This window comes from Melanerpes formicivorus, unplaced genomic scaffold, assembly GCF_026170545.1.
Source record: "Melanerpes formicivorus ecotype bairdi unplaced genomic scaffold, bMelFor1.0.p_v2 SCAF_14, whole genome shotgun sequence".
Classification (NCBI taxonomy): domain Eukaryota; kingdom Metazoa; phylum Chordata; class Aves; order Piciformes; family Picidae; genus Melanerpes; species Melanerpes formicivorus.
Window position 1 is genome coordinate 11,369,070 of NW_027142366.1, and position 12,958 is coordinate 11,382,027.

Genomic DNA, 12,958 nt, shown 5'->3' on the forward strand with positions numbered 1-12,958 from the left:
TTCAGTGATGACAAAGGAGCTGGAACTCCACCCTCTGATGGCCTCACACTGATGAAGTGTTAGCATCACTTTCCCCAACACATGACTCCAGGATTGTCCATGATCACCACGAGAGTGGTGAAGCCCTGGAATGGGTTGTCCAGGGAGGTGGTTGAGGCCCCATCCCTGGAGGTGTTTAAGCCCAGGCTGGATGAGGCTCTGGCCAGGCTGATCTAGTGTGGGGTGTCCCTGCCCATGGCAGGGGGGTTGGAACTAGATGATCCTTGTGGTCCCTTCCAACCCTGACTGATACTATGATTGCTTTCTTGGCAGCTGTGAACTACACAAGCTGTCCCCAGGCTTGTACCAGAGTCTTGGGGAGGACCACATTGTACTGAGGCAGCATCCCAGTGGTAAATGAAGTCAACCAGAAGGTACAGGACAATCCATCAGTGCTGTCTGCCCTGGCAATGGGAGATGCCCCAGCCCTAGAAACATCCAGGGGCAGGTCAGGTTGTTTGGGGCTCTGAGCAACCTGTTCTAGCTGAGGATGTCCCTGATGACCTTTAAAGCCCCTTCCCACTCAAACCAGTCTGTAATTCTTCAACATCATCATGGGGGGAAGCTTTTCAATGGGTTTCTCTCCCCAGCCCTCTTTTCATTTCCAAAGCCAGTGCCCTGGTTACTGGGCTATGCCCAATGCCCTGTGACACCTCCAAGAGGATCCCTGTCCAACACCTCTGCAAGCAACACAGAAATAATTCCTGGGGCTACTTCAAACCCAACTCTTTTCACTTAGCCTCACTCCTGATCCATGAAACCAAGCTTACTAACAGCAGCAGCTCTCCTTAATCCCAACTGTTAGAATCACAGAACTGTATGGGTTGGAGGGGACCTCTAAAATTGAGTCCAACCACCAACCTCAGACCACCATGGCCACTAAACCATACCCCCAAGTGCCATGGCTACACATTGCTTGAACACCTCCAGGGATGGGGACTCCACCACCTCCCTGGGCAGCCTGTTCCAGTGCCTGACCACTCTTGCAGCAAAGAAATTGCTCCTAATCTCCAACCTAACCCTCCCTTGGCACAACTTCAGGCCATTTCCCTTCCTTCTATCACCTGGTACTAGGAAGAGGAGACCAGCCCCCAGCTGCTGTTTCTTCAGGAGATGAAAATTGCAGTGCTGCTCAGGTCAGTTGGTTTAATCTCCAGATTAAGCCATTTTCACTCTTGTTAACAGATCAAACCACAGCTGTCTGTGTTGCCAGGTTCCTCTTGCATTTTTCTCTTGCTCCAAACATTCCATGCTGAGCTCCACCCCAGAAGAGAGAAGCCATGTAGCAGGGGCACTGTGCTCACCCTAAAGCTCACCCTGCTACCTGTGCAGTTCCATCTGAAGTGCAGTTTGAGAGGGCTGTGCTTCAACTTTGGATGCAGGCACAGAAGCTCTCCCTGCCATGGCCTGCAGCAGGATGCACTGCTCCTGGGGTTGATGGCCCCAGCCCCTTTCAGAGCTGGCTTTGCAGGGTGGGAGCTCAGCAAGGAGGTCCAGCTGCCTGCCCAGAGAAGGGAGCACCTCCAATGGCACTCTGACACAGTGTGGGGCAAAAGCATCTGAAGGGGGCTCCACGACAGCTGGAGAGGGACTTCTGACAAAGTGAGCGTCAGGACAGGAGGTGATGGCTTCAAACTGGAAGAAGCTGGATTGAGATTGGACATTAGGGGGAAATTCTTTCTCATGAGGGTGGCGAGGCACTGGAACAGGTTGCCCAGAGGAGCTGTGGAGGCTCCAAGCCTGGCAGTATTCAAAGCCAGGTTGGCTGGGGCCTGGAGCAGCTTGGTCTAGTAGGAGGTGTTCCTGCTCATAGCATGGGGGCTGGAACTGGATGATCTGTAAGACCCCTTCCAACCCAAACCTTTCTATGACTCTATGCCCACCGAGGAATGAATCAGAAAAGGAGGTCACTGGAAGTGTGAGGTGACACAGGAGAGGACAAACAGCTCCATCAAATACAAACCCAGCCTCTGTGCAACCCAGGCATTTCTAGATGGGCTTTGCTGTATGTGGAAGAAGTACAAGGTGAAACTGGCCAGAACAAGAACAACTTGACACATTCTAGTCTCTGATACTTTAGTAGGTTAATGTGAGAGCATCCAGCAGCCATTCTCATTGCATGCCAGGCTAAGGATGATGCAAGCAAGCAGTGTTACTGTGACAGGTTAGTAGTGGCCATCAAGCACACACATTGATTCAGAATTAGCAAGGGGGTTTTGGCCAATCAGGTGCCTTTTCCTTACCATTCCACTTGCCCATACAGTTCCTACTGAATGCAGGTCAAACATCTAGATTATTTAATAAAATTCTTGATTAGAATAGTCTTCTCTAGGCCTTTATTACTTTAATATCATCACTAGAATCTGAGGCACCTCTAAAGCCCAGGACATGGACAAAAGGAATTCAACAGCATCCTGCAAACAGAGCAGAACTCCTCTGCTGTTATCGAGTTGGTTGGTGAATCAATTTGGACTTTCATTACTCCCCCACTACTGGAAGCTTCAAATTAAACCCAGGCAGAATGAAACCCTTCACATGTCAATTAGCTAAGCCAGTCCTAAGTGCTTATGTGAGCAGGTGTCAGGGTTAGAGCAGCCGCCCATGGGGTGGGCAGCAGTGTTAATTCACAACAAACACAAAGCCTCTCAAACCCAGACCCATCTGCCAAGGGTGGCTGCCCCTGCACTGGGAGTGCTGGCTGAGCCTGGCCATCACTTCAGCTGCTCCCCAAGGGGCCTTGCTGGGTTGGTTTTGACAAACCCTACTCGATGTTGCAGGTTCCTCTCTCAGTTCTGCTGGAGAACCCTTCACCAGCAGCTCTCTGTCGCTGGTTTTCCTGCCTGGCAGCTTTCACACATCCTACAGGGGGAATTCAGCACTGTCTGCACTTGAAAGGAGTGATGTTCAAATTCTCCAGCTGTTAGAATTGTTTCATGCCACTGTCTTTTCCACAGTGACCTACAAGAGTTGTGTCCCTCTGTTCTGCCTGTAACCAGATGAAGAGAAGGCAGCACTGTGCTGTCATTCCAGGTCAATTCCAACCCCTCCCCTGCAGCCTGTGTAACAAGCTCCCCCACTAATGCAGCAGCTCCTTGCACACCAGCTGGGTGTCATTTAGAAGGCAAACACTTCCCCACTTCCCCGGGGTACCACATGAGTGGGAATCACAGACCCACAGAATGAATCATGGAGTGTGCTGGGTTGGAAGGGACCTCTAGAGGTCACCTTGTCCAACCTCCCTGCAGCCAGCAGGGCAATGATGTTGAGTGAAGTTTGACTCCGTTCGCCTGCTGAATGCCTTGCTCAGTGCTGCACAGGTGCAGACCCCTGCTTACTTCTGAATTCAGTTTAGTTCCAAGCTGCTCCTGTCTTTAAAAAGACTGACAAGAAAGCACCACGAGGAAGAGTCTGATACTCTGCAAAGCAAAGCTACTTGGAGTTGTTTCAGCAGCTCATTTACTACTGCTCTCTGCAGGTAAAAATGAAATCAGTCTGCTTCCAGCTTGATTTCTCCACCCAATCCTCATCTCAGCCTAATCAATCCTCCTCTCAGTGTCTCTCCTGGAAATGGTCACATCTGGAAGCCTCAACCTTTCCAGCCTGCCATGCAGTTGTTACTTGAAGCAGGCAGCACCTCTATGCTACAGAGAGTGAGGTTATTAACAGCTAATTAAACAGCCTAGTGCCATTAGTGAGGCTGGAGCTGACAGGATGCAGATGCAAATAGGGTGTGGATGCTGCTGGGTGCTTGCTGCAGAGGGCTTTACTCACTCCAACTTGTCTTTTGCCAAATAAACTCCAAGTAGTTAAAAATAACTGAAATCCTCAAGTGAAAGCCTGAGTGCAATGCACCAGTGAAAGCCTGAACTGCAGGAAATCCTCACCAGTGTCCCCATTTGCCTGCACTGATGAGAGCAAAACCTGTTTTAAACAGGACACTGCTTCACACCTGACTCGTGTCAGGTGTCAAATGGCACTTAGTGATCACAGGACACAGGGCTGCTGGAGCCAGCCCACAGGAGGCCACAAAGATGATCCAAGGGCTGGAGCACCTCTGCTAGGAGGATAGGCTGAGGGAACTGGGGTTGTTCAGCTTGGAGAAGGCACCAGGGGGACCTTAGAGCTCCCTTCCAATGCCTGAAACGGTCCTACAGGAAGGCTGGAGAGGAACTTTTCATGAGGGTGTTTAGGGACAGGACAAGGTTTGAAGCTGAGGGAGAGCAGGGTTAGACTGGATCTTAGGAAGAAGTTCTTGAGCACAAGGGTGGTGGGACTCTGGAATAGGCTGCCCAGGGAGGCTGTGGATGCCTCCTCCCTGGGGACAAGTTGGATGAGGCCTTGAGCAGCCAAGTCTAGTTGAGAGGTGTCCCTGCCCATGGCAGGGGGGTTGGAGCAGATGATCTCTGAGGTCCCTTCCAACTTGAGCCATTCTAGGATTCTATGATGATCACTTTTACCACTTAAGGGCTAACTGCAAGTTCACAGCACTACTGAAATGAAGCAGCAGAGGCCTTTTCATCTCTTACACACAGACTGCTAGGTAGTAATGAGGTAACACAGAGCTGACCACAGAGGAGCACATCATCCAAAGCACACATACAAAATAAAGCTACAGATACAACAGTGCTGTGCAGGAGGAGCATTGGAGCTGAACATGGCATGGGGCTGGTAAGTACAAACCTTATTCGCAGTAACCATCCCCACCTGTGAAGGCACCAGGGGGTAAAGCTGTTAGGCAACAGAATTGAACACTTGGCATTCCAACACATTAGTCTTACTCTAGAGAAGCTGCAGCATCACTGGGAAGTTTTCACCAGTATGAAGTAGCTTTAAAAGTATTAGTGCCCTACAGTCATTCTCTCTTCCTTACACAAGCAGAGACTCAGCAGGAGAGCATTGCAACATCTGCCTGGTTGGACTGTCCTCAGCAGTTGGGGTTTTCCCCTCCCTCCCCCCCCAAAAGACTTAACATTATCCCTACCACCCCAGTGACTGTGAGCTCCTGGGAGAAGACAGAAAGTTTCTCTTCATCACTGGCTCAGAACAGAAAAAGGATTTTACATTTCCATTCGAAACAGAAACTCCTAACCAGAAACTGAGCTAAGGCACAGCTTGGACTCTGTGAATCTTCAGCTCCTGGATGTCCAGTTTAAAGCACATCAGAAGACTTGCTTCTCATGAGGTAAACCGTTCACTGCTCAGGATCTTGTCTATCAGAACACCCTAGCAGGGACCCCTTCTGCCATTTCCTTCTCTGTGTGCTGCAATTCATCATCACCCTTGGCTACAGCTCCTCCCTCCTCCAAATACCTGCTTTTTGCCAACAGATGTCTAAGATAATGGAGTCAGCCTGGAGAGAGCCCCAGTGAGACGGTTGCTACACTGCTGGTTTGCTTCCACAGCAGGATAAAAACCAAGCAAACTAACCTACACTCCTCCCCCAAACCCCTTTGCCTCAGGAATGAAAACCTTCACTGAGGAAGTGCCCCAAACCCTCCTGCAGAGAACAGGTGGGTGGGCATTTTCCCTGGGAATGAGCAGCTTGGGGTGTTCTTTGTGCTCTTCAGTCCACCCATCCGCCCCCCCTCCATTTCATTTCCAGCTACAGGCACCACTGCCTTCATTTCCACTCCCTGAGCAGGCAGGGGATAGGAGAGATCCACTCACCTGTTACTATTTTGGAAGCTGTTGGCGTGGGGTTTGCACTAATAGCATCTCCAGCCAGCTGAGAGGGAGGAGGATGAGGAGGAGGAGGAACACTGGGTCTGTTTCTGGGCTTTGGTACCGGCCGTGGCCGTGGCAGGGTACCGGTCTGAGGTGGGGAGTGAGACTGGGAGCTTTCTTGAGCAGCTGGCTGTGGTGCTGGGGAGCTGGTGGTGTGTTTTCCTAGAGGGGGTGTATCAGGTGGTGTTGGAGTCTGAGGAGGAGTGTAACAGGGCTGCTCTGGTCCGTGCTCGCTGCTGGCTGCAGCAGCAGGAGAGGTCTGACTGCCTGCTTTGGGCTGCAGTGGAGGAGTAGCCTGTGTTGGGGGCTGTGGTGGTGGGTGGCTGGGAGCTTGGATTGGGGAAAGGCTGCTGGAGTATCTCCGAGGTGCAGAAACCTGGGAAGAGGAGGTCTGGGCTGCTCCCTGGTTTGGATGCTGAGCAGGAGGAGAAGAACTTCTAGCAGGTGGTTTTGGAGAGACAGAGGGTGGCTGAGCAGCTGGGGCAGAACTTTGGCTTCCTGGCTGCCCTGGTGGGGGGTTGGCTGGCTTGGGAGGGGCTGGTGCAGGTTTCTTCATGGCTGTGGAGAGAAGAGGGGAAATGTCATGGCTGTGTACTGTGAAACCAAACTCCTGGAAGAAAGAAATGAGCAGCACAAAAACCCCACTCAGAACCATTATCAGAATAAAACGGTGCAGCTGTGAGGCCAGACTGAGAGAGTGGGGGTTGCTCAGCCTGGAGAAGGGAAGGCTCCAGGGAGACCTTCTGGTGGCCTTGCAGTGCTTAAAGGGGACCTAGAGCACTGGGGGACAGACAGAGGTGGGAGATGTCACATCCCTGAAACCACTGCAGGTCAGGTTGTTGGAGGCTCTGAGCAACCTGCTCTGGCTGGGGATATTCCTGCTGACTGCAGAGGGGTTGGACTGGATAAGCTCAAAAGGTCCCTTCCAACCCAACCCATTCTGTGATTCTGATATCAAATGAAAGTGCTATCAAGAGGAAGCCACAGCAATGAGTGCAGGGGTTCATAAATCACTGCTCTGAGTGCCTGTGCTGGCAGCACTCATGGACCCATGAGTCCAGAAGTCCAAAGATGCCTTTGGCTGGGGCTCAGTGAAGTGCGAGTGCACGAAACCCTGCTCTGCAATGCAGGAAGTGGCGCTGATAAGGTATCGCGGGAAGCATTTCTGTGGTGCACAGGGGCTGGAAAAGGAAATGAAAACACAAACCCAGACCTCTCCTCAGGGAGTGGGGACTGGGCCCCGCTGCATTCTGTGGCTGGTTAACTGACAGCTGGTTGGTGCTGCCCGTGGCCTGGCTCTGGACGGTGCCCACGTGGCCGCCGTTTCTGACGGGTGGCGGAGTAGCTGCAGATGTGCTGTCCTTAGGCTTCGAGGTGCTGGAAAGTAAAACCCCTAGGTTAGAAGCTGCTTGCACAGCACCTTTCCCAGATCAGCTGCACCCCTTGGGGCTTGCATTAGGAGCTGTGCTATGAAGTGGCTCTCCAATGCTTCAGAAAAGCTTCTGCCCTGACAGGCCGAGCAGGGCTGCAGCTCTTCAGACAACGGAGCAGCAGGCTCCAGGCAAACCTGCACGCACAGTTCATCACCAAAATGAAACCAGGAAACCAAGCAGTGGTTCTGCAGCCTCCCAGCACTTCTTTCAATGCAATGCTGATACCTGGGGGTGCAGTCCTCCTGCTAAGGCACTCACAGATCCCTTCAAAGTAGGCTCCCAGCATGGAAGCTCTCACCAAGTGACTTCATTGGCAGTGTTCAAGGCCAGGTTGGATGAGGCCTTGAGCAACCAGGTTTAGTGCAAGGTGTCCCTGCTTCCCTTCCAACCCAAACCACCCTGTGATTTTTCCATCACCTCAGACACACCTAGCACCCTCAGGACTGCTCCCCTGCTCACAACATTGTCCCAGCATCATACCCAATTTGCTGGCAGTCTTCTGGCAGGTCCAGCTAAGGACCAAGCAATGGCAGAGTGTGCAGCTCTGCCAGCAAAAACCCCACCAAGCACATGGACCAGCTTGTTATTCTGATATCCACGTGAGGCTGGTGTGGTTCTCAGTGCTGGAGCTTTTGGAAACCCCGGGAGGGTCTAAGGACTGGAGGAGAGAAGGCTCCAGGGAGGAGACCTAATAGCAGCCTTCCAGTACCTGAAGGGGATACAAGAAGCCTACAGTGACAGGATGAGGGGCAGTGGTTTGAAATGAGAGAAGAGCAGATTTAGATTGGATGTGAGGACTAAGTTCTGCACCATGAGGGTGCTGGAACATTGCAACAGGTTGTCCAGGGAGGTAGTTGAGGCCCCATCCCTGGAGATCTTCAAGGTCAGGGTAGACAAGGCTCTGAGCAGCCTGTTGTAGGGGAGGATGTCCCTGCTGAGTGCTGTAGGGTTGAACTGCACGACCTTTGGAGGTCCCTTTCAACCCATACCACTCTATCATCCCATCCTATGACTGCAAGAGCCAGGTGTGGAGAGAACAGAGGTTCTTCCCCCTTCCCTGACTGGCTGAAGTCTTCTCTCCATCTGCAGTTAAGCTTTTTCCTTGCTGAGAGACCAGAACTTGTTTGAGAGAGCAACTGCTGTAAAATCTTTGTGATTGAAATTGGGGCAACTTCACCTCTTCCTAACCTTTGCCTATGATGACAACAGAACTGAGGGGAAGCCTAGCAGTGGAGTTTGGAGCAGCTGAGGTGGTACTGGGCAGTGAGCCCTCCTCTTGCTATGTGCCTGCAGCTCACTCCTCTGCTATTAAAGTCTCTAGCAACACCTCGCTCCTGTCAGAAGGACTAACACCTGCCAGTCACTTTTCCTGGCACACTGCACTCCTCATTTCCCCAGATGCAGTTAAACTGAGCACAGAATCTCTTCAGATTTTAGCCCCTACCCTCAAGGTTTCCTTTGAACTACCCAGCCACAAAAGACATCTGTGGAGGAAATACCAGCCTGGGGGTGGGGGAGGGAAATTCCAAACGAGGAGCTGCTTTTGTCACCTGAGAACAAAAGCTGTCTGCTCCACGGTGGTGTTTGACTGCAAGATGTGGTGTGAGATGTCTGCAGAGCACTGGAGGCCTTTGGAGTGTGGTTTGTTCTGTGCCTCAGACCACAGACAGTGAAAGCAAAGTGCTGCTTTCACCACACACAAAAGGAAGAGTCAAAGCTGCTGCAATTAGACTTGGGGTCCATCTATACTGATGCTGGGGACAGGATGGCACAGTCTCAAAGAAGCCTGTATAGACAGACCCTGGTCCTAAAAGAACTAATACTGAAGGATGATAAACTGCCTTCCAGTTTGCTGGCAAACAAGCCCTGATGATCCTCACTAACACAAACAACCCCAAAAGACAGATCCAGGTAACAGGGACAAACAACAGTAAACAAGACCAACAGGTAGCTAGTATTGCAACTGCTAGTTTTGCTCTTTCAGCAGCAAACTGACTCTGCAGATGCCTTGGAAAGGTCCAGGTGGGTAACAGAAGTGCTGTCTGGATTGGGTTTGGTGTTCTTTTTATCATCATTTTTTCCCCCCAAGAATTCTCTCATTTGAGGAGATCAGCTCTGGAACACCCAGACCAGGGTATGTTCTTTGAGGAGATCAGCTCTAGAACACCCAGACCAGGGGGTGTTCTTTGAGGAGATCAGCTCTGGAACATAGAGACCAGGGTATGTTCTTTGAGGAGATCAGCTCTGGAACACCCAGACCAGAGTGTGTTCTTTGAGGAGATCAATTTTGGAACACACAGACCAGGGTGTGTTCTTTGAGAAGATCAGATCTGGAACACCCAGACCAGGGAGTGTTCTTTGAGGAGATCAGTTTTGGAACACCCAGACCAGGGAGTGTTCTTTGAGGAGATCATCTCTGGAACACCCAGACCAGAGTGTGTTCTTTGAGATCAGCTCTGGAACACCCAGACCAGGGTGTGTTATATTAAGAGATTAATTCTGGGAGAGCAGGCATGGAGAGAGCTCCTGCAGAGCTGCCCACTCCTGGAAAAGCTTCACAAGGTGCCCTGCAGACAACAGGTCAGTTCACCCATCAGTTTGCTGCTGAAGCAGCCTGCCAAGCTCGTGCCAGCAGAAGCCAAGGCTCTTACCTGATGTCCTCATTTCCTTGACTCTGTAACTGTTCTGCTGTGGCAGCAGAGAGAGCCACCCCGGCACCCACTGGGCTCGTGTCAGCCCCAGCAGGCGGCGCGTGCTGCTCGGCCGCGGGCTGGGGCGGCGCGGCAGCCTCGGTGGGGGGCAGTGGCGGCTGGAAGGCCGGGGATGTGTGCTTTCTATTTATAGTGCCACATCTCCGAGGGTTCCCCTGGAAGTCCAGAACCTTCACACCAAAGCTACAGAAAGAAGAGAGAGTAAACACACCACAGCAGCCGACAGCGGGTCACCAAAGCAACGGGCCGGACGTTATCACCCACGGAGACAGAGGCCACCCCTGGGGCTCGACATGCAAAGCGGCAACGTGGAAAGCTCCAACTTTCTGCATCAAACACCACTGATGTTAAAGACATGCAACATCACTGGGCTTGTCCACACAGAGGGGGGGAAGCTACAGGTAAGTGAACAAACTGCTCAATTACACCTGGAGACAGACATGGATGACAATGAGGTCAAACCACCCCACCATTCCAGATGTAAACACAAACGGTTCCTTTCCTGCTGGACTCCAGAGAAGCTCCTCACCAAGAGATGTGGCCACAGGGATTTTGTTCCTATCACACACTACAGCTGCAGTACAGATTTCAGGACAGACCAAAACCACACTGGCTGTGTGCTATGATTTGTGTTGAAGGGTTGGCCTCCGTGGTCTCTGGAGGTCCCTTCCAACCCCTAACGTTCTGTGATTCTCTCACTGCCCAGAGCTGTGGAGGCTCCAAGCCTGGAGGTGTTCAAAGCCAGCTTGGATGAGATCTTGAGCAAGCTGCTCTAGCAGGAGGTGTCCCTGCCCATGGTGTAACTACAGAATATCTTTGGTTGGAAGAGACCTTCAAGATCCTCTAGTCATAGAATCATAGAATCAATAAGGTTGGAAAAGACCTCAAAGATCAAGTCCAATCTGTCACCCAAGACCTCATGACTACTAAACCATGGCACCAAGTAGTCCAACCTTCAGCCCAGCACAGCAAGGGGGTTGTAAGTAGATGGTCTTTAAGATCTCTTCCAATCCAACCCATTCTATGCCAGCTATGGCTCAGCAGACTATGGTTCTCCCAGCTTTCAGAATGCAGACAGCACATTCAGCCTAGAAATTCATTTTCCTCCTGCTGTGCTAAAGACAATGACACTTGAACTCCTTTTCTTCTTCCTCTGCAAGTGCTGAGACACCTGCAGGAGGCTAAACCAGAGTCAACACTCAGGTCACAACTGAACATTTGCATGAAGAGCTAAAAACAGAAGATATTCATGGCATGAGTGAGAAATGGACACCACACTACAGGTTATGTGGGAGAACAGCACGTTTGGGGCTGATGTGTTTAGCACTCTACTGTTTGAGGGGTATACTGTACCATCAGCAGCTCAGCAGGCTGACCATGAGGGCACCAGGTAGCACCATCTCAGCTCATGGGCTTTGAAAGAGAAGCCATGGGATATCAGGAGTTAGAGACTGAGAGATGCTACACAAACACTTCTGTTTCAGTGGCTTTTAGACCCTCCCCCCCTTAAATCTCTAAGAGGAAGCAGCAATTGTCTGCTTGGGTTTTGTAATGCAGAGAGGCCAAGTGGAAGCAAGTATCAGCAGATTGCCTTTGGAACCTCACTCAGGCTTCAACAACGTGGAGGGGGGAAATAAATCACTACTGTTACCTAGAGTGATTACAGTAAGCTCTCCTCCTGAGACCAACAAGTGTCTGATCACAGCCTCCTCAGCACTCCAGTCCTCAGGAGTGGGCTCAGAACTGAAACCCAAGCAGAGCTGAACCATACCTGTCCTTCTTCAGCAGGTCCCCTTCCATCACAGTCATGCTCACGGGTCTCTTCCGTTCCAGTGTCCCAGACTCGAACTCGTTCCCAGTGTGTGACAAGTGGTTAGAATTGACAGCAGGAATTGCAACAAATGCCCCAGACACATTGAAATCCTGATCTGAAAGGCAGATGGACAGAATGCATCAGAGACACACGGACAGGATGCTGCCTTGCTGCACAAAGCTCCTGGAGGTTGAGCCGCATTGGGTTATCCCAGCATGGCAGGGTTGGAAGGGACACCTGGAGACCATCCAGTCCAACCTCCCTGCTCAAGCAGGGCACCCACAGCAGCTTGGCCAGGTGGCTTTGGAAGCTCTCCAGAGAAGGCAACTCCACAATCTTTCTGGGCAGCCTGCCCCAGGGCTCCAGCATTTGGAACCTCACTCAGTGCGGTTTCAGTTTGTGCCTGTTGCCCTTTGTCTGGTCACTGGGCACCACTGGCAAGAGCCTGGCCCTATCCTTGTGCCCCCTACTCTTCAGCTCTTGCTGAGCATTGATCAGATCCCCTCCCAGGCTGCTCTTCTCCAGCACGACAGCCCCAGGTCTCTCAACCTTACCCCCTCACAGTTGCTCCAGGCCCCTCAGCGTCTTTCTAGCCTCCACTGGACTCTCTGCAGTAGTTCCCTATGTCTGTGGAATTGGGGAAACCCAGACCTAGACCCAGGGTTCCAGATGTGGCCTCACTAGGGCAGAGTACAGGGGGAAGAAAACCTCCCTTGACCTGCTGGTCATACTCTTCTTCATGCCACCCAGGACACCATTGGCCTGCTTGGTGATGAGGGCACATGACTGGTTCATGTTGTGCACCAGCACTCCCAGGTCCTTCCCTGCAGAGCTGCTTCCCAGCAGGTCACCCCTCAGCTGTCCTGGTGCAGGGGCTTGTTCTTCCCCAGGGCCTGACCCTACACTTGCCCTTGCTGAACTTCATGGTGTTCCTCCTTTCCACCTCTTCAGCCTGGCCAGGTCCCACTGAATGACAGCCCAGCCTGGCAGGGTGTGAGCTAGCTCCCCCCCAGTTTGCTATCATCATACAAAATCCTTTCAACTGTGGCCAGACTTTACCTCCAGGGAAGAACCAGTCTGCATGCTGAATGATTGGCTCAATAACTGCTACCACATGGACTGAAGTTGCTGCTGCCATTTCAGCAAGGGACCTGCAGAGGAAAGGTGCAGAACACTGTACAGAGTTCTATCATGGCAAGAACATATTAATAGTCATTAATGAAAATTACCCAAATGAC

At 51.7% G+C, this 12,958-nt stretch overlaps 1 protein-coding gene across 7 annotated transcripts in view; it reads right to left on the reverse strand.

The window, feature by feature from the left end:
* ARHGAP17 (Rho GTPase activating protein 17) overlaps positions 1–12,958 on the reverse strand; it is a 62,611-nt gene that overhangs the window by 1,888 nt on the left and 47,765 nt on the right. The window contains exons 15-21 of one of the 7 annotated variants that reach the window (XM_068147024.1): positions 12,780–12,871; positions 11,679–11,835; positions 9,848–10,090; positions 6,971–7,140; positions 5,707–6,321; positions 4,720–4,743; positions 2,283–2,327 (exon numbers count right to left, since the gene is read on the reverse strand). In XM_068147024.1, the coding sequence (XP_068003125.1) occupies positions 4,721–4,743; positions 5,707–6,321; positions 6,971–7,140; positions 9,848–10,090; positions 11,679–11,835; positions 12,780–12,871 (1,300 nt within the window). In that variant the 3' untranslated portion in view covers positions 2,283–2,327; position 4,720. The remainder of the gene's footprint in view (positions 1–2,282; positions 2,328–4,719; positions 4,744–5,706; positions 6,322–6,970; positions 7,141–9,847; positions 10,091–11,678; positions 11,836–12,779; positions 12,872–12,958) is intronic. The other 6 variants (XM_068147025.1, XM_068147023.1, XM_068147022.1 and 3 more) reach the window with 6 other exon arrangements.